At 40.8% G+C, this 21695-nt stretch overlaps 1 protein-coding gene across 3 annotated transcripts in view; it reads left to right on the top strand.

The window, feature by feature from the left end:
• Nucleotides 1–888: 888 nt before the first annotated feature.
• LOC137170435 (WD repeat-containing protein 70) overlaps nt 889–21695 on the top strand; it is a 41153-nt gene continuing 20346 nt past the window's right edge. The window contains exons 1-10 of one of the 3 annotated variants that reach the window (XM_067573835.1): nt 889–1036; nt 2012–2071; nt 2187–2270; nt 2354–2456; nt 2595–2815; nt 3498–3550; nt 4060–4193; nt 5240–5393; nt 9999–10075; nt 17167–17341. In XM_067573835.1, coding sequence (XP_067429936.1) covers nt 1012–1036; nt 2012–2071; nt 2187–2270; nt 2354–2456; nt 2595–2815; nt 3498–3550; nt 4060–4193; nt 5240–5393; nt 9999–10075; nt 17167–17341 — 1086 coding nt within the window. In that variant the 5' untranslated portion in view covers nt 889–1011. Of the gene's footprint in view, nt 1037–2011; nt 2072–2186; nt 2271–2353; nt 2457–2594; nt 2816–3490; nt 3551–4059; nt 4194–5239; nt 5394–9998; nt 10076–17166; nt 17342–21695 lie in introns of all 3 variants that reach the window. The other 2 variants (XM_067573834.1, XM_067573833.1) reach the window with 2 other exon arrangements.

Raw genomic sequence — 21695 nt, 5'->3', positions numbered from 1 at the left:
ATTGATTATTTGCATCTGTATTTTTGATAATCCTGATAGTGAATTCATCATTCAATAACCCAGAATATGATTAGGTGTCTTCTGAACACTGGAAAATATGTATTTGGCTAAATGTTTCAGGGCAAATGGAAATGATTTAACTTATATCAAACCCGACGCTCAGGAATTTTCAGCCTCACATGTGACTGAATGGAAATAACGATAAATTATGTAAAATATAAATGTGTTTAACTGTTATTATGGATAAAATTAAAGTCAGGAAGAGTCTGTTCGTCAGCAAGAAACACTTTAATTGAGGAAATAACATTATGAAAAAAAATCTTTCTTATAAATAAAGTTGTTTATGGTTCTTTTGTTGATCAGACCGACAATTAACAGATTTTGAACTATGATGAATCAGAAAATAAATAAAACATAAAATTTGGGAGTGATACACTTAAATTTAATCTGTAATCTGTCTCCACCTCGGTATGAAACTGCAGTGATGTATCAGATCAGTCTGATCAGCTGCAGCGTCCAATCAATAACTGATATCCAATAAGGGGGTGTGTCGGCTGGTAAAAGACTTCCTTGAAGTCTGCTCTCATGTTTCCTCGCTCCTCAGAGATCCCTCCTCACTCCTCCAAGCAAAATAAGAGACTTGGGACGCCTGTCAAAATGGCGCATCAGGAACAACTTCCGGTTCAGGCGAGGAGCGAGGGGCGAGGAGACATAAATTAAGAGACTTGCGATGTACCCTAAGAGCACCCTGCGTCAATTGTGAACCATGACTTCTCAAGTCATGACTTCTCCTAGGATGGTGAAGTCATGACCCACCCTACTCTGCCTCTGATTGGCTAGTCATCGTTGCCTTCAAGTGAGATTGGTTAGGGTTCGGATAGGAATATCAGGGTAAGCCAATCAGAAACAGAGTAGGGCGGGCCATGTGACTTCGCCATCCTAGGAAAAAATGTCGCCAACTGCCGCAACGAGAACTTCCGGAGGTTAAAGGTAATCTTCGTATTTGAAAACATGGACCCCAACAGAGTGGAGGAAGGTAAGTTAGCAACGTTTGCTCTTACACGCGTTTTTAATTTTCATATAGTTGTTTTGTACGAATTATATGTATGTGCAGGTATAATAGGCTGTATTTCCATTTTTTTTGTTATTCATCAGCCAGCTACACTTAACGTTAGCCAATACGTGAAAAGAAAGTTGCTGTTTTTATGCTAGCTTATATTTTTAGCTTTATTTATGTTAGCTAAAATAGGTGTTTTTCCACTTTTCACCATAGACTTTTAATAGCATTTTTACTTTAGCAAGTTGCACCCTTAATTGCCCTTAAAACGACAGGAAATTGGTGCTCTTAACAGTGTTTAATATATTCTTCTCAGTCAAGCAGAAACGACATATTATTGTTAGCTAGACAGTTGTCTATAAAGTTATGGTTAACAGTCAAGGGTCAATATTTTAACGTTTTCAAACCCAGCGTTTATAGTCCAAGCAAGTTTATGCTAACTCCAAGGATGTCAAACATTTTTTGGGACCCAAATCCAGCTTGTTGAAGACTTAACTATATATTTGAAACAGGTTAACAGTCAAGTTATATGTTTCGGTGGAGACAGTTTTTAATACATAAGATTACCTTACGCTGGGTGCAAAATTTGTTGTGTAAAGTTAGAGGTATTTAGTCTGCCCTGCTCTCTTTTTGTACATTTTACTAGCATTATATGTCACTTAAATGAAACTCATAGTCATGTGTTGCACATAATAGGACCCTTTACATTGTCCGTGTTTTTCGTCTTTCTTAACTCATTATTCAGTATTCTTTCACCTCGGAGTCATTTCCCCTTTTTAAGTAAAACGTATAAGAGATTGTGCCTCCTTCACTGAAGGGTCACCTGTAGTTGAAGATGCCTGGTTTACAAAGAAAACAATTAAAAGAGCTGTATTTTTAAGCATTCACATGAAAAGTAAATTGTCATTACAGTTTTCATGATGAAATGATACACTGTGCTCACCTCTTTTGCAGCATCAGGAAAGATGAGTGGCGATGGAGATATTTCATCTGTCATGGGATTCTCTGGGTTTGGTACGTACAGTGTAGCAAAATGGACAACAATTTGATATTTTATTTCTTATATGATAAACTGACAATATGAGTTGAGTCAGGCATTGATCAAGTAAGTTTTATTTGTTCCTTCCAGGTAAGAAAGCCCGCACATTTGACTTTGATGCCATTTTTGAACAGACCCGACGAACAGCCATTGAGAGGAGTCAGCGTGCACTAGGTAAGTTTAACAACAAGCATGATACGACAAGCTGTTTAGTAATCATCTTTTTGTGTTTGTAATTGTAATCGTTGCTTTCTCAGAGGAGAGACAGATGACTCAGATGGAGGAGAAAGGGGAAAGCTCCAAGTCAGTCAAGTCATCAGTCCACGCACAGAGAAACAAAGCTGCGGCTGCTACTTCTAGGTAACAAGTGATTTCTTAGATGATATGTTCGAGTGACTGCTACTGTGTATTATGGTTTGGTCAGACTGCTGCTCAGAGTTACATGTTCGTTATTCAAGTTTTTTGCTTCATTTGACAATTGTGTTTTTTTCTTTTTAGAAAACAGGAGAGTGACAGCAGCAGTGACAGTGGTTCAGACTCTGACTCAGGCCTTATTGGGCCTCCACCACCTCCTCAACATACAACCCAGGATGATGATGATGATGATGATGATGAGCTTGTGGGACCGCCTCTTCCACCAGGTTACACAGGCAGCACAGCTCACAGTGATGAAGAAGATGAAGAAGGGGGAGCACAAGATGACGATGATGATGATGTATGTCTAAAATGTTGCTGTCTTCCTGCCTCCTCAAATAAATGCACCAGTTTGTGCTGTATTGTGGGGTGCTTTTAAGATCTTACCACTAGATGGCAGCACAAGAAAATATAAGCAGTGTTGTGTTTTGCACTATACAGAATAAGACAACTAACATCTTCTGTGTAGGGTGCAAAATTAACTTTTTTGTCCACCGGCCAAATGGCTAGTGAATGTTTAGATTTTACCAGCCACTCAATAGATTACCATTGTTTTTTTGGCTGGTGAGTGAAGCAAATCTACCAGCCACTTGCATATTTTACCAGCATTTGGCTGATGGCTGGTGCTAATTTTGTGCTCTGCTTGTGTTGCTGATCAATAATTCAGTTGTGTCTTGGGTGATTTTCCTCTACCGCTTTATATGTATCAGCATATAAAATGCAGCATAACTATGCATTGGTGTAAACACTCTCATCTAATTGCCTGCAAATGCGGCAAGTTATGGGTGAAATGCCTCATTTCCTAACTTCACATCCAGCAGTGTGACTGTAAGCGGTACGTAATTTGCAGCTGATGACTGTGATTCCAGACGTTTTAGTCACAGAGCCTATGAAAGTGGAAATGTCATGTGTAATTGAATGTTGAAATGAAATGCTACATTATAACTACACACCTAATTCAGCCCTGTCTTCTTTCCTAGAACCCAGTGAAGAAGATTCCAGACACTCATGAGATCACTCTGCAGCATGGCACCAAGACGGTAAGGCCATCGTCTTTCAGCACTTAGTCATTATAATTGTTCCTCATGGAGGCTCCATGAAAAATCAATTCAATGACTTTCTGTTTACCTAGAAAAAGGTGTCTACATTTATCATAAGTGTCTTGTATTTACATTATGTACACGCTACATCAGATCTGCCAAGATTGTCGAATTTTGTGCCAAATCTTAGCAACAAGAGCAAACAGCAAGTCTCTTTCCACTGATATCTTGTAGCAGTAAGCAGTGTGGAGCCAATGTGCTATCCAGAACCAGTGCTGATTACTGTTTAAAAACTATTTAATTTGATCATTACACACAATTTAACCTTAAATATTTAGCTTTTATTTATTTTTGCTGCATGTCGAGGCACTATCAACACTGTCAAATATTCCGAGCAGCAGAAGCAACTTTCCACAGTTGGTTTTCCTCCTTTGGATCATCATTTAAAAATGAATTGTACAGACTCAGAGATTATCTTGAAGTTGTAAATGAGGCAACTGTCTCGCCAGGTATCGGCTCTTGGTTTAGACCCTTCTGGAGCCCGTCTGGTGACTGGTGGATATGATTATGATGTGCGGTTCTGGGATTTTGCTGGGATGGACCAGGCTCTGCAGGCCTTCAGATCCCTGCAGCCCTGTGATTGGTGAGTCCTCTTCTGAGAGCATAATGCATAATATCAACACATTTGCTTAACATGTGGGTAATTAGTTTCATGCAAACATCCAGAAAACTCGCTGCATTTATGTTTGCCAAAGTGTACACACATATACAAACACGCACACAAATTTGTTGAGCTTCATTGAACCTCATGTTGACTCCAGGACATCCTCTCTTTTCATTCAAAATGAGCCTTTCAGAAGCAGATGGTTGAGATGTGTGGGTGTTTGTGTGTGTGCGGGTGTTTACTCTGTTTCACTGAAGCCATCATCAAAGATCACATTCCTTATTGTTTTTTGGGAACCAGTGGGCTGAGCTGGAGCAGGCTTCCCCTTATTTGCACAAATTTACGCCACATTTAATTTGATTACAGTATGATCCAGTAGCCTCTATGGTTTACTGACAAGCCGGGTTTCATATAGAAAGCTGTGCTGTTGAGGTCCGCTGCTCCTCTTTCCTGACCCCAAAAGACAGTTCCTCACCTCGGTCTAACTGGAACAATGAGGAAACTGAACATTTAGACTTATATAGTGAATCTTTTTCCAAACAGCATTGATGCTAGCCTCACTTTCATTTCAACATCGGAACTTTTTACTCAGTGTACAGAAATGTTGGTGAACCCGTCTACCCCTTGCTGTGTTAATGCTATTTGATATTGACCTGAATTGCTAATCTCACTCTGAGTAAACTGTCCAGATAGTTGTCCGTCTCTTCACTTGCATGTGTTGCCCTGTATTGTAGAATGATTGTGTCTGTCTATGTTCACTGTTATGGTTTTGTGTCTCTGTCTGTTGGCTGTACTAGATCAAAGAGGCCAACCATCATATGTACATCAGATGTTACATTGTGTTCCATAGTCACATGTACTTACTGTTTGTTTTTCCTCTTGAAAAGCTTCTTCTGTAACAATGTTTTGGTGTAAGTCACAGCTCACACGTGGCTTGCAAACAGGCACTAAGACACGTATCAGAACTTATCAGCAATACAGAAATCTTCATGTTTGATATGTATGTAACATGTGTGTCTCCTCAGCCATCAGATCAAGTCCCTGCAGTACAGCATCACTGGTGATGTCATCTTGGTGGTCTCTGGCAACGCACAGGCCAAGGTGTTGGACCGTGATGGATTCAATGTCATGGAGTGTGTGAAGGGAGACCAGTACATCGTGGATATGGCCAACACTAAGGTATGCTACATTTACACATATTTCGGGTTCATTTCAACTTTAGTCTTATTTTCGTTTCTCATCAATGTAATTGCTGAGTTTGGCAACATGGCATCATCGTTACTTCTAAGTCCAGCAGGGCAATAAACACAGTGAGCAGTGAGATGATAAGATAACAGTTTTACCAGGTTATCTAAACCGCTTTATTCGGAAGTAAAACCAAAAGTGAGTGGACAGGAAATGTAGGTAGTGATGGTAGAGCTGCTGATAGTCGATAAATCAATTAATCGCTTGATGGTAAAAATTAAATGGTAACCATTTTTATAATCAAATAATAATTTTCATCATTTTTCAAGAAAAAATGACAAACATTTACTGGTTGCATCTTCTCAAATGTGAGAATTTGAGGCTTTTCTGTGACGGACATGATAGTGTGCTGAATATCTTTCATACACACTCACATAACACTTTATTAAGAACACCTGTGTAGTCTAATGCAATCCAATACAGCAGCTCTGCCATAAATGCTACTATTTTGTCCAAACCGTTAACATACACGAGGGAGGCACTATATTAGGAACACGTTTCCATATATTGCACTCCACCACCATCCACTATGACCTCAATAGTAAACATAAAGTAGATTTATCAACTTTCTGACAATGTCGACAAAAACTGAAAATTTATTAAGGAAAAGTAGAATTTATGGCAGAGCTGTTGTATTGGTTTGCATTGATATTGCACAGGTGTACCTAATAAAATGCTCGGTGAGTGTATCTCAGACAAAACAAAGACAATTGAAGATGTCGCCATGAGCTCTAAGAAATTACAACAGGCATTTTGCACTACTTTCTGGCATTTCATAGACAAGATGATTAATTGAGGAAAATAATCATCAGATTAATTGGTAATGAAAGTAATCATTTGTTGCAGCCCTAAATAATCCACCGTTGCACAAGAAAGCTGTGTGGGCACACAACTACAGCAGGTCTGGTAGGTCAAAGCTGAACCAAGAAGATTGTCTGTAAACTGAGATGGATTTTATAACGGACAATTCGTGTTTCTTTCCCCAAGTAACTTCTTTTTAGCAATGTAGCTGCATTTGCAACTCCGAGCAATTAAGTTGGTATGTACAATGTCATTATTACAAAATAATAATGATGGCCAAAGCTGTAAAAATAAGACCCAATTTGGAAGTATCTTTTAATATGTTATAGGTATTTTTTCATTTCTATAGCAACAGCAGTATGCCCAAGAATGACTGCTAATTCTCAGCACAGGCCGGATGCTCCTCTTTTCTGCTCTGTGTGTTAACCCTGCCAACGCATAATGGTAGCAAGGTGTAGCCATGAGCTGCTCTGTTTTTGTGTGTGAGGATAAAGGGTCTGTGCTGTGTGACCAGCCAGAGGCAGTCCCAGAGGGAGAGGAACACCACATGCTTTCAGGACTTGTCGTGGTTCATCTCTTGCTTGTACCTGAATCTACAAAGGAGGATCCCAATTAAGTGTCCATTTTTGGGTTTTACTGTGGTTAAGAAAGCTGTATCGGTGGTCACTAACCATCTGTGTCAACTGTAGTACATTTAGACATGGTTTATACCAGCCATATTAATCATTTGAACAAGTGAAGGCCCATTGATTGCAAGTAGTGTTTTCCTGGATGTCCTACATTCTTGTCCTGCTCAGCCCCATCTGGAGCTGATGGGAGAGTTTGGTTCAATGACAATGCGTTTTGGCCCACTGACAATGTCCCAGTCGATTAGCTGTGTCTCATGTGATAATTAAGTTCCTGCCTCTGCTCTGCCACTGTCGACAGACAATTACTTCCCTCCGAACTCATCCCACTATGTGCAGAGAGAATTGCCACACAGAGGCCTAGATACACAAGCAGGAGCATTGTATTATATGTTGTTTTTATGATTATGTCTATAAAATCTCAGAGAACAGTGAGAAATGCTAATCACAGTCTTCAAACTGCTTTGTTTTGTCCAACAAACAGTCCAAAGTCCAAATCCATCTGAGAAGCTAGAACAAGAGAATAGTTGGCATTTTTACTTAATAAATTACCTATTTGATGATAAAAATTGTTAAATTTCTGTCAACTTGATTTATTGATTCTCTATCCTGCTCCAATTTTCATTTGATCAACTAATTGATTAATCAACTGGTCCTTTCAGCACTCCCAACTTGCACCTAACATATACAGAAAACTGTTTAGCCTTTGCTAAATGCAATTGCAATGAAAACTACGGAAGCGTAATGCATTTTCCCTGTTTTTCTGAATTAACGAGATAATTATCTCAGAATTCTGAGAAAAATTTTCATGGAAAAAAAAATCTGCTCTGTTTTTCTGAACTGACTGTTGTGTTCCCTCACGTCACCTCATGTCTGGGTCAAAAAGTTGCACTTGAATACACCACAAAGACGACAGCCAACGGCCAACTAACACGTACGTTCTGCACGTGCGTGAGAGGAAATAACTCCCCATACCAGCAAGTGGCAGTAGCCTGTATTGGTCATTCAAAAAGGGAAAACCTAGGAGCGCGGATTACAATCCATAAACAAAGCAGTGTTTGCTTATTATTTTCACACCACTCGCTCACCACAGACGGTTTCATTATATAGCTACTTCTAATTGAGAATTCATTAGAAGTTGAATTCAAGTATCTTGACTTCAAGTCAAGAAATTGATAAGGACATTGTCAGCGCTTGATCTTTTGGTTGTGGAAGAAGAAAGGAAAGTCGATTGCTTGCTTTCATCACCTCCGTTTCACTTCTACCGATTTGCTGAATGGCCAATCAGAGTGATCTCTCTCAGTCAGTATGCCCAATCAGCCAAAAAGCTGCCGTCAGGGGTCCGACTAGCGGCAACAGACCCAACACGTCACGAAAACTAGGGCCATAGACGCTTACTGACGGTCTGACATTGGCCAAATGTCAGCCTGGTGTGTCACGGCCTTTAGCTCTGTAGGCAGTCTGATGTGTTTGTTTCATTTCATCTATTTTTGGGCTTTGATGACACATTTTTGCCTGTCTTGAGGTGCCTGTGCAAAGTCGACAAACTAATAACAATACCATCTATTTTACTTAAAGACAAAAGTATCTCCCTTTTTTCATGAAAAAATTCTCAGAATTCTGAGATAATTATCTCGTTAATTCAGAAAAACAGAGCGTTTTCTCAAGTGAATGCATTACACTTCTGTAGAAAAAAAACCTGGGAATGCCGGTTTTGTCCCTAGTCAGTTCTTGTTATCAGAGTGGTTTCTTTTCTTGGCTGTTTGTCATTAACTTACTCTATTTTTGTTCACTGTTTGTAAGAGCATTAGTCTGTTTCTCTTTAGTCATTGGCAATTTGTTGTCCTAAACAGTTGAGGAAGAGGAAGGAAGGTATCGGCTCCTTCACCCTCATCATGAAGCTCTTGTGATGAATGATTCTGTTTATTTTGATGTTATTGCACAGAGCAGGGAGGCAGTCAAGTCATTCACAGCCCATTTGAGCTTTAACCTCATCATATGGTGAGTGTGTTTTTTTACCATAACATTTAACAACCTAGCAATTTGTCATTACTCCTTTTTAGTCGTTAAACAGCAAGACCTAGGCAGTTTCCTTTAATCGATTATTAAAGCAGTGTGCTTAAAGTATTTGACAGTGAGCAGGCAGGCCTCTCTTCCTGATGCACACACACTGATGTCATTCGGTCAACTTCTGCTCATGCAAGGCTCTGCCTTCTTGAGCATCCTGTCAAACAGCAGTATGTCATGTCTGAAGCCTCTTTGCAGCATACTGAAGTGTTCCTCTCTGACCTGGCAAAGTGTTATCCCACTTTGAAGTCATTTGTTATGAGTAATTCTCCATAGGACTACTCTAGCAGCGGAAATCGCTAAAAGTTACTCTGCTAGGAGCTCACTGTTTGGAGCTGTGACCTACAGCCTGCTGCACTACTTCAAAGTTCACTGGTTCAGTTATAAGTCAAGGCTTCTGTCGAGAAACGCCAAAAGTCAAGGTTACAATATGATCAAATTAAAGGTCCAAAGACCATCCTGTCCTCAAGAGAGAGCCCTTTTAAGGTGCATTCAGAAGAGGTTACACAATGGGCGCCTACAGGGAACTTTTTTATGTGTTTTAGACGACTTAGTCCCTGTTGCCATGTGAGGCCTCACAGTTGCCATGAAGTTCACAACAAAACTCTGAAGTGCATCGTCACAATAATTTAATAGCACTCCTGAAATAATCAAACGGGTGACCTTTTGCACAGCAGTTTTGGCTCAAGAACAGCTGTCTTTGCACATAATTTGTGTGCTCTAAAATTAAAAAAGAAGTCTTCATGATTTTTTCTTTATTGGTTCCTCCTGGCAACATTTCCCATTTTATGTTTCTACTGGCTCTTACTGGTTACAACTGCTACAGCTGGTTTTTAAATATCAAATGAGTTTGAAAACTGGCGTTAGGGCAAGCGGCAACCCTGAATGTCTATGTTGCCTACTGGATCAACATTAAACCGCATGATTCACAGGTGTTTACTGCATCTCAAAATGACTGGAAGCTAGCTACAGAAGCTGGTCAGCAACAATTTAGTGCCTGTTAAAAGTGTGTAATTTGTTAATTTTCACTTTCTGCTCTTTTAAGGGCCACACGGCTATGCTGAATTCTGGCTGCTGGCATCCCAAGATTAAAGAAGAGTTCATGACGTGCTCCAATGATTGGTGAGTTTTAAATATGTCCATATGTAATGTACCACTGAGATGTAGGCAGAATCTTTGTTTGTGTAGCTGCTCTATAGTATATAAACGTAATGCATTGTATGCATATTTTGTTAGATTTCCTGGTATTAAAATGTGTCACTTTTACTAACACTTAATCAAAAGTCCATAAAGGTAAAAGTGGATGAAACAGGTGACATGCTGTGATTCTGGGTATTTCTCTGAAGTCCTGTACACTGCCAAATCTAATTTTCAGACAATGCTAACTAGTTTTAACTGTAAGTAGTGAAACTATCTTATTTTGTTGCATCATCCTACATGACTTCCCAGGATGTGCATAAAAAACATCTTATTTAATGGTCTACTGCACAGTGACATCGAGAATCTACCCAAAGAAATCCCTTCACTTCATCAAATTAAATTCTTATTGGATTTGACATATTTAAAGACATGTTTGATGCTCCTGAATAATATGATAATTTGTCCAACATTTATTCAGAATCATCCCTGCTGGGCAAGTAACTAGTGAACGCCATAGCCAAGGCAACGCTCTGAACTCAACAGACTTTTCTTTGCTCTCATCTCCTCTGTGACCAGCAGGGAGTCCTCTAGTCCAGACTATGCCTCTGGAAATAGTAGTTTGGCCTCACTGCTGTGCATTTACACATGGCACATTTTATGCTGGATGTAGTCCAAATACAGATCTCTATTTGTATGCTGTGATTTGGACCAGAGCAACACTGCAGGAGATAGTAAGATGTCACACACACACACAGAGTTAGAAGAGTTTTAGCAGTCTTCTGTCTACTTACAGCAGCACTAGTCCTGTATGTCTGCAGAAGCTGTAACCTTTGCCATGTGTATAGGTGTGCGTGAATATTTGTGAGTGAACACGTGTGACGAAAGCAAAGTGATGAGTCTAAGTGAGTGTGACAGGCAGCAGTGCAGAAACCCAGGGCTATCATCATCATTAAGTGGAAACAAGGGCCTGGCTTTGTGGGCAGGCCGCGGCCCAGTGTTTACCAGTGTTACTGCTCTCCCAGATGTGGAGGCTGGTTTATTTAGCTCTTATTGAGGCTCTGGAAATCCTCCCCTGGCACGTTAGCACTGGGTGTTGCCCCTGGCTGACTCACAGGAGAACAGCAGAGAGGAGCGCACAGGGAGCCATTCACAGGCAGAGCAGCTGCGTGTGAGGAGGGTTCACATCAACAGTGCAGGTCAGCAAAGCAACCTGGGTCTCAGAGAGAAAGAGGCAGTGATGAAGAGAGGGAGGGATTGCTCAGAGTGATTTACAGGTGGGAGAGGTTTTCCATCTAACCCCATGTAAAGTCTCCCATATTGCACTTTTCCTTATCATCATATTAGTAATGTGCAGTGCAATACAGGCGTTATTTAGTGATAAAGTGCGGTACTCTTGGTTGACCCCACAAACCTTCGTCTTCAATCAAAAGTCACTCTCATTCCTCCAGTAAAACAGAATGTAACCACCAGAGTTTTAACAAGTGCCAAACATACCTATCATCACTTCTTCAATCCTTGTTTCTGTACTCTGGTAACCCATCATTTGTCAAATTAAGCGTTAAAGATTTTATCATACAAGTTTTATTTTTAGTACGTAAGTAATTTTTGCAGACTTGCTTTTAATTGTTTTCTTTCTGTCTGTTAAACATTTTGTAAACATATTTTTAGATTAGTTTGATATAAAAAAAAATTGTGTTATTTTAAAAAACAAGGACCATCAGGCTATGTTTCAGGTTTGTGGGAATGGATTTTATGGATTTTACTCAGTATATTTATTCAACTTCTTGGAACAGGCCCCACAGCTATATTGAAGTGAAAAAATATTGTCTTAAAATAAGAGTTTTTTGCCAACAGCATTTTATGGTCTCAATACATATTTTTTCTACTGTGAGTTTAGGTTTGGATCATTAAGAAAAGATGTCTATGTTTGTGTTTTTGCTTGAGTGTCAGCCTATCACACTCGGTGGTGGTCGCCTCTTAGCTCCATCTACCTTCCCTCCGCTTTTTTCCCCCAAGTCGGAATTTTCTGGTTTGGCTGCTGCAAGATGTGTAAGTGCATTAATGCCGACTTTGTTCCGCTGCCGCTGTTGTGCAAGCATGAAACAAAGCTTTGACACCGCAGTCCCCTCATAGGTGGACCTTTTGTGATTAGACATAATGTAACCCTATGGACAACACTATGGAGGGAGCATCTCTTTCTAACTTTCTTTGCCCCTCACCATCCCCTGATGTATGCAGCTCCATCCACTTCAGTGCCATCCTTTGAATTATGGAGTCCGCAGAGGCCACACTGTAGTCAGTGGGCCTCTTAAGAATGGACCACCAGTTGGCCAATAGTACCAGTGGGTGCTCGCTACTGGCTGTGTGTGCTTAAACATCAGACCAACACTTCTGTCTTTCTTCCTGTGTCAGCCCAGTTAGAGAGTCTTTGTTGTGTTTATTTGAATAGGTTATTAAGCATGATCACTGGACCGCCCAGCTCCTTAATTAAAGGCCCCCCCCAGTTGTATGGAATCTCATTCATAAGAACTGCCTCCCAGCACCTTGAATGATTTCATTAACCCAGCCTTTTTCCCTGAGAGGAAGTACTGATGAAGCAGTTAAATAAAGCAGCAGTAGGGTGGTGGTGATTGTCCTTGCGCACTGAGGGTTGAATGGCGTTCCAGCAGTACTGCGCGTCTCTCGTCCATCAGTGAAAAGCATTTCTGCTCGGACTGGTGTGAATGTGTCAACGTTTCACATTCCTCTGTCATTCCGTTTGAAAGATTGTGAGACTGTAAAACAGCACAATATTTTCCAACATTATTCATTTTAGATCCAAAGAGGCCAAATGCGTATTAAGCATAGAACCACTTAAACTAAGGCTTCGCTGAAAGACTGAACACCTGTTTGAAAACTGCAGATTTATTTCTCAGAAAGTGAAGGCAATATGTGCTGGGTCTACTCCCGGTGGAAGTATTTCTTTGGCAGGATCGAACTTGAAGTAAACTAAAAATATGGCCGGGACTTTTTTGTCAGTGTTTTTTTTTTTTTTTTTTTTTTTTTTTATGAGAGCTGGATCCTTTTCAAATAAATGAAATCATAAACAGTAGTGGCATAAAAATCCTTGATGTTGAAAAGTTTTAAAATGGTAATGAACCATACTGTAACTAACAGTGTTGAAGTCTATGCCTCAGTGCCTTCAGTGACATGACATGGCTGATTATTGGCTTCACTTTGTCTTTTTATGACACCCCAGGAGAACGATCAAAAATTTATGTCATGCTCCTTTTTGTGACTGAAATTTCAGCCAGTGGAGCAGAGGATAGGACAAACGGCGACTTTCTAATTGAGCCCACATGTTACTTCTGTTGAGTCTTGAGACACACTTGCACATGTACACACACAAATACACACATTTGAGGAATGTTTCCAGGAGGTTTGAATGCCAGGGATTCCCTTCCTGCTGGCCTGCTGTCAAGGCTGCAGCTGGACTCGGATGTGTAGCTGTATGCAAGGAGACCCTGAGGACAACATGGCAGGGCCTTTTACTGCTGAGGAACAAACTATTTGTCTTTATCATGTGCTCAAACCAAACACATGATGTGATACATGTGACATGTTGAGGAGTTACTACTGGAGAACATCCGGAAAATAGAAAATGTCACACAAAGCAGATTCATGATCCACTGCTTGGATAAATCCTCATATTTAATGGTGCTTTTTTGCTACCTGTGGTCTAAGTTTTTTCTTTATAGCTTTGTATGAGTCAGTATTTCTTTCTCTTTTAACTTTTGTATCCTAGGCATCTTAATTGATCATATCTAGCATACTCATGTCTAGTAAGTAGGTCAACTATTTTTCAGTACTCTGAGTGAAAAGCTTGGTGATAGCTTACTCTAGATCTTTCGAGAGGACTGCTGGATTGTTAAATGTGATCTACGTGACAGAACAGGGATGAAGAGTGAGGACAGACACCACGAAGTGTGTGTGAGCATGTTGGGGCGATTCGCAGTTTGACACATCAGGTTCATCCACAGTCCAGCGCGTCTCCAACTGTTGCCTTACAATGCTAGTGTTCCATATCCTGCCCAAGAACGCACATACCATACCACCAAGGTGTGCATTTGTCCTCCTTGTTCAATTTACAGTCATGGCTGATTTTTTGAGTGACAGTAACTTGTAGTTTTTTAGTGTGTGAATACAGTGTTTGTTTCTTTTCTTACTGAATCAGGCCACTTCATTGTGGGGAGGTCCGAGAGGAAAGCGTCTTATCAACCAGATCGCTTGATTAAATGTGAATAGCTGTCTTGACTTCTTTTAGTCCTTGAGTCAAGCTTTTTGTGCCTGTAGTGTGTGGTCTCACCTGCTCAGCTAACACCTTTTTAGATTGATCCTCCAGCTTGGAGCCACACTAATAATGTGGTGATTTTGCTTGAATCTGTATATCACTGCACCCACAGTGCATCTTTACTTAGACCACAGCGATTCCTCTTTAGCTTCCTCGCTTGAGTGCCAGCATGTGTATGCCTCCTCCCAAATCCCTCTGTTATTTCCCCACTTTATCTTCTTCAGCTGCAATGGAAGATGGAGCATCTTCCCCTCCTAATCCCCCTTTCTCATAACAGAGCCCCAGTTAGTCAGTCAACCGGCCACCAGGCAACACAGCCTGTCCCCATCACCGGAATTCGACCAATAAACAACCTTATACAAGACGTATGCCTTTCTTTTCCGTCTCTCTTCCTTATCTCTTTATCTGGGAAAGTGATCCTAGCAATCGTCAGCTCCCCTTGGTCTATAACCTGACGGACAGATAAAATCTGGGGCCCGGGGAGTTGTCACTCCTCAGTTGATGTGTGAACGACTGCGCTACCTCGCAAAGTGCACACGCATGACTGAGGATGTATGGCTCTCATTTTATTGCATTCACCCCTCTGTCTCTGAAGCATTTGTGTGGGAAAAGGGGGCTGCAGATTGAAGGGAAAACAGGGTTGCAGGGATAAGGAAAGGGGCGAAGGTACTGCCCCAGAATATTTTCACTTGTTCATTGCTGTTACTTTCCCTAAACAACCACCTCCTCTGAGTGAGGAAAGACTAGAGGCTGCCTCAGAGGATGTTCCCTCTCTGGAATAAAAAGCGCAGTTGTTACAATGAATTAAACCTGGGATTTGAAGTTAGATTTTTGTTAATCTGGTGGGGGTTGGAACATTTTTAAGCTTTAATTAGCAACTTTAGAGTACAAACAGTTTCCTCCTCCCTGCCCTGCTCTGTGTCTTACTCTTGACAGGCGAGGGTGTGCAGTCTTCGTCCTATGCTTTGCGGTTGGCTCAAGACTGGCAGGCTCCAACCTCCCCGCTCTGTCCCCCTGACAGCCAGCAGTGCCATGTTTTGGAAAGATCCCTCACGATAAATAGCATTCCAGGTTTTGTGTGCTACGCGAAAGGTTATGTTGTCTTTATTGGCTTGACAGACGCCTACGGTCTTCTGTAAACAAAATAGAGATATCTGTGTGAGGCAGCAGGTGGACCAATTTGTCATCCAGTCCAGGGCTATCACTCTTTCTCATTCTCTCTCACACATACACTCATGTTAACACTCAGTGTACAATGCAGTAACCTACAGGTTGTGCTGGGAAACATCCTTACATATGTGGGTTTTTGCACTTTTTTCCCAGTAAGAGATTTTCTAATTTATTAACAGCCATGGTTTATGTGGATTTAAACACAACTATGCATCAAACAGAGTTTTATTTGACCCTTTCCAGTTCTCACTCAAACCATATGTCTTCAGCTGGCATTTGTATCACATTGTTAGACTTATCCAAACACAGTTGAGTGTGCGTGTCTGTGACTTTGTAGCCGGCCATGGAGGAATCCTTGCCTGGCTGTTAGTAGCAGCCCTCACTGTGTGTTTATACTCCTCTGCTGACCTCATGACCCGAAGGTCACGATGCTCACTAAAGCAGCCAGTGGGTCACAGACACATTTGGATGCATTCTGTCTGGCGTGAGTGTGAGTGTGGGTGTGTGAAAGGTTGGTTAAACATGTTTGTGTGTAGTTCAGTCTTTCAATAAATAAATGTGGAATGTCAATTTGTTGTTGTTACTGCCTTCTTTTTATCTCTTTAACATATTTTTCCTTTTTTTAAAACATTTTTTCACTGTAGGCTGTGTTATTAACTTTGTTTTGAATTCTGGTGGTTTCACAAAGGCCCTGAAAGAATAAAAAGCTAGTTGAATAAATTGATGAGAGTTAGGTTAAGTGGTAAGAAGTTGTGTGCAACATCCCTTGCCTGGACATCCTCTAGACACCAAGTCATGCCAACAGGGTCAAAGGAAAAACATCCCACCTTATTTTAACTTAAACAACTTGATGTTCTCAGATCATTGTCCACTCTACTTTGAAATTCAAAGCATGCGGAAATACTGACATCTGCTTTGACTTTTTTTTATTTCATCCTTTTTTTTCTTATTTTAACAGATAATTGAGTCACATGGTTTCATGTTTAGTTCGGTGATAGTATTGGTGATACCATATATCTTCATTATGCATTCTTTATGTGTAAATGTATGTCCATTTTTGTTGGTTTGATGGGTAAATTAAATGCAATATTAGTGAAGTAAATTAGTAAACTTTTTTTTTTTTAAATAACACAATTGAAGTCGGTATAATGTGTAGTTGTTTATATAGACCAATCAGGGACTCTTGTTGGGCCTAAGTTAGAACACTATATAATTAAATCTCTCATTTGCATGTTTCCAAAAAAATCTGCATTTTAATTCCTTGCTGTCAGTGGTCCAGGTTGTGTAATGTGTCCAACAGATGTAGGAAAGAGAATCAGGATTTCATGGAAGCTTCAGACATGCCTGTCACACTGATCTACTGTTCTGCTGTTTGCTAACCCCTCACCCTGCAAAACATAGCTGCCTAACCTCATGTTCATGAGATTGATTCGGATATACTGTATCTCTATATGATTCTGATTTATTATGGTGCAGATGGTGTTAATGACCAATATGTTTTGAGGGACAGATATTTTATGACTGATTCATGACAGTTTGATGAGGATTAATTCAGTTCTCTGTCTGTCCACAGCACTGTGCGCACATGGGACCTGAACTCAGAGAAGAAGCACAAGTCTGTGTTTAAACCCCGCTCCTTCCAGGGGAAGAAGGTCACCCCCACATGCTGCACCTACAGCCGTGATGGGAAGCTTGTTGCAGCAGGCTGCCAGGACGGCACCATCCAGATCTGGGACAGAAACCTCAGCGTGAGTCTTAAAACACACACATACCAACCACCACAATGTACAGTGGGTTGTAAACATAGGATGTCTGTTTTGTTATGGCCTTGGGTACAGAGTCATGAGACTTAGGTCATCTGGTCACAGGCCAGAGAGGCCAGAGTTCAACAAGTCACTAACACTGAGAATAATTCAAAATGCCTGGCTTAAAAATGCATTTGTCCAAACTTGAAGTAGTTGAGAATGTTAATAAATAGCCTTTCTGACCTGCATCGACTCTGTTCTCAGACTGATGAGGTACATGGCAGTGAGCTTGGGTCAGAGTCGCCGTCATTCTGCCCAGCCTCTATAGAAACAACAGTCTGCAGCCATGCTAGTGGCTCTGTGATGCTGCACTTAGGCACAGCATTGCTTTGATCTAAATGATAACTTCAGCATGCTGACCTGCCAACAATGATAATGCTGACATTCTGATGTTAAGCAGGCATGTTAACCATGTCCAAGATCTTAGTTTAGTCTGTTAGCCTGCTAAATATTTAGTCATAATCCAAAGTATTGGACACATTAAATGGTGTGAGATAAAAAGTTAAGGGAGTGAGTGATTACAGTTTATTCTGTGGGAGACATGGCAACATATCCAATAGTTGTTGTAACATTTCACTCAAAACCACAACCTGTGAACCTTATGGTGATACAGAAAAAGTCAGGGGATCATCAAAGTCATCAGGATACACCATCTGGGAATCATGAAGGTCTGTATAAAATTTTGTGTCAGGCCATCCGGTAGATGTTGAGATTTATCACAGGACAAGTGAAAACTTTGACCTGATGGTGGTGCTAGAGGAAAAGTCAAAAGTCAAGACCAAAGTCATTAGGATGCATCTTCTGGGCGCCATGGATGTCTGTATGAAATTTCATGCCAGTCCATCTGAGGTATTTTGCTAAAAGCCAAAAATGTCAAGCCGCTGATGGTTTAACAAGAAAGGTCAGAAGATCACCAAAGTCAGTCGGATTCATCCTGTGGGAAACATGAATGTCTGTACAAAATTTCCGTGGCAATCCATTCAATAGTTGTGGAGATATTTCAGACTGGACCATAGTGGTGGACAGACTGACATTGCCACCCCTTGGGCCACATTGCTAGCATGGCTTAAAAAAAACAACTGATTATGTAACTGAATTAACTGGCGTGTGATGATTGAGTTGAGTTATATGGAAGTTGTTGGGAGGCCCAATCACAATTTCCCTCTGTACATTTTCCACTATTAGTTAATTAGGCAATTAGTGATCAAAGTGTACATTCCATTCTTTCAAGATTCACATTGTTGAGGTAATAGTTGATCTTGGCTCCTGAGAAGCGTTGCTCTCACTTGTTTCGCTGTTTTCACTTGAGTTATTTGACAAATTGTCACTGTGAACAAAAATGACTTCCATTCAGGGCTGGAGAATGCCTCTCCTCTCCGTCTTTCATCAATTAGATCGTTTGGGGGACTTGAATGTTTTATCACTGCTGGTTACTCCTTAACCCATGTCTTCCTGTCTACCCATGAGTCTTTCTTCTTAATGACTGCTACAGTGACACATCTCTGGTCAGTGTCAGGGCAGGAAATAACTTGCTGTTGTTCCTGTGAAAGGATCAGAGACAGAGCAGGTTTGGCAGCTTATTGCTCACTTTTTCGTTCACACACAAGACTTACGTCCACTACACAGACGGGAAGAGGGAAACAGAAGGGTAAGAGGTGCATTTCTATCGAAGAGGGGGTTTTGGGGACCTACAACACTCATAATTCAGTATTTTAGATGATATATTGTAGGCATCATTCCAGTATGGTTCTGTCTTACATTAAAGTTAGTTCCTTTGCAAACAGTTTCACAAGTCGCTGCTTCCACTGTGTGAGAAATACTTTGTGATTACTCACCTGAGAGTCCCAAAACTCTATAAACCAACTACATTTTAAGATGGAAAATAAAATTGATGGAAGACTGCACATATATTGATGTATACAATGTAGATTTTTAACAATTGAGTGTGAGTGCATTTTCATGAATGACTTGGAGAATTAGAACTTGTTTTTCTGCCCTTTAGCTTTTTAGCACATCTCTAATTCTTTTGCTACACTTCATATCCTTTCATCTGTCCAAACCCATATGTGGACAAGGTTGAGTGCTTCTGTTATTTCATATGAGAATAGTGACAGTGACAATTAAGCTGTAGTTAGTGAGTTGGAACAGCTTGATTAGACAGAGGGGCTTATCCAGATTAGTCAAATGGGAAGTAGGCTACATTATAATTACTCCAACAGTCAACTTCATAATCACAGGACACACAAACAATGTAGTTAGATGGAGGATTTGTTTTCCCTGTAACTACTTTCCTATTGTGTCTTTACTGTGTGTGCTTGTGCATTCATCCACCAATACTGTATAGACTCCCACTTCTCTTCCACTCACCCATCATCCCACCCCTGGTCTGCTCATAGCAGCAGGCTCCGGGTGATTGGGTTAAAGCTCTCAAAATTTATTACCCCTCCTTCTCCAAACTAAATATTTACCCTGCGTCCCATAGCAGCTTACAATAGTCAAGTCTGTTGCCTGACCACTGGAGCCTGTCCTGTCTGAATGGCTCAAGAATTTTGTAGGTGCCCTCTGCCCTAATCAGCAACCTGTGCTGCTGACTTGAATTCAGCCACAAGCCTAAAAAGGAGTTGACCTCATGCTTTTACTGCTACTCCCTCCCCCAATGGAGGCCTATCTCCTCTTGTATCACCACTATTACTCATAGCCAGAATATGCAGGCAGATCAATCACGATCAATCATGTACATGACCTTGATCTAGAGCTCAGCCTGAAGAGGAGCTATTGAAGATGACACATCGTGCTCTTGAACCCTGACATGAGCTGATTGATCCTATGATGGGAGTCAAGTAGGTCTCTTTTAGTGGACTGCCACAGAGAGTGATTGCATGCTTGTTCTCTGACCGGAGGGGTCGGTGCCAGAATTGCAAGACTTCATTTGCATTCAATGGTTGCCAGGTAATGTGCACTCGGTGATACTTTGTGCACCGAGGGTTGCAGGCCTTCGTTCCAAAACATTACCACAGAGACCTGTGGAATGCTATGATGTCATTGGTGGACTTAGATGTTTCCAGACTACAAAGTGGGACCCCGAAAGAGGTGGTTTTGATAAACCAGTCTGCGGGGAGTATTATCATCAGATGACATGGGAAACTCTCTCTTGTTTTCTGCACAAGGTGGCTTTTTCACAGCGATTGGTCCATAATAATGAGAGAAACCAGCGATCAAGGAGAGGTTTTCACTTCGTCTAGAGCTGAATTTCACGGTGCGGCAAATCCTTGTTTAATTTTTTATCCTTTGAGATTCTGACTTTTAGCCCGTCTTGTTGTTGATAAAATTAATTACAATTGTAGGCTCCTTTTCCTCCACCTAACACCCTGTTTTTACATTAAACTAGTCGCACACAATTTATTGTCACCTGCAATAATTAACAGGTCAGCACATAATTTACAGTCCAGCCTCACAGGACCCTCTGCACAGTATCACTGTAAACTACTAACTCTATTTGTCATAAAATATGGGGCTGTGGGAGATTAGGACAGACAATCAACAAATAATTTTTTAAAGTCCAATAAAAATGTTTAGAAAACTGACAAAGGATCTGACAACCAACTAGAGTACAGACACAGCTCTCATCATGAGCCTGTCTTCATTGAAACATTTGAAGTGCAATCTGGTCCATCTATGGACAGCTTGATCATAAACATTTCCAACAGATCTCAATCTTGCAACCTCCATCGTGACTTTCACATGATTTCTGTCCTTCAAGAGATGCTCTTCATAGAAGATAGAAGGAGTACTATAGCTTTCAGTGTTGTATCCAGTGCTTACACATATTTTAACCTTTAATTCTTGCAGTGTAGATTATATGGACACTCACTCCAGTGTGATCCTCCAAAACACCCACACACACACAGCTTCACCATCACCATTTGTTGATTTCCATGAAAGATCAGAGTGGCTGTTCAGGACTGTGGTTTGGCCACTTGATCCACAGAAAGAAACAAAGGTCAGAGTGAGATGTCACAACTGACTGCACATAAGGCATCATTAAGTCTTTCATAGGTGTACAGTCGTAAAAGTATTGAGGTTAGAGGAAGGCAGAGTCTCGCAGTATTTATATGATGATACTTGGATAGCTTGGTTTGGAACAGTTGGCGCTGTGGTAGATTGTTATCATAGGCTACTGAGGATGAAACCCAATGCGGTGTTCCTTCAGCTATTTATGAACTCCTGCTGCTGAATGTGTGTAGACCTTGATAACAGCTGTGTGTATGTGCGCATGTAAGTTGTATAAATGATTATG

This window comes from Thunnus thynnus, chromosome 19, assembly GCF_963924715.1.
Source record: "Thunnus thynnus chromosome 19, fThuThy2.1, whole genome shotgun sequence".
In the NCBI taxonomy this organism is placed as follows: Eukaryota; Metazoa; Chordata; class Actinopteri; order Scombriformes; family Scombridae; genus Thunnus; species Thunnus thynnus.
The sequence above is the reverse complement of the archived record's forward strand: the minus strand, read 5'-3'. Positions and strand labels throughout refer to the sequence as shown.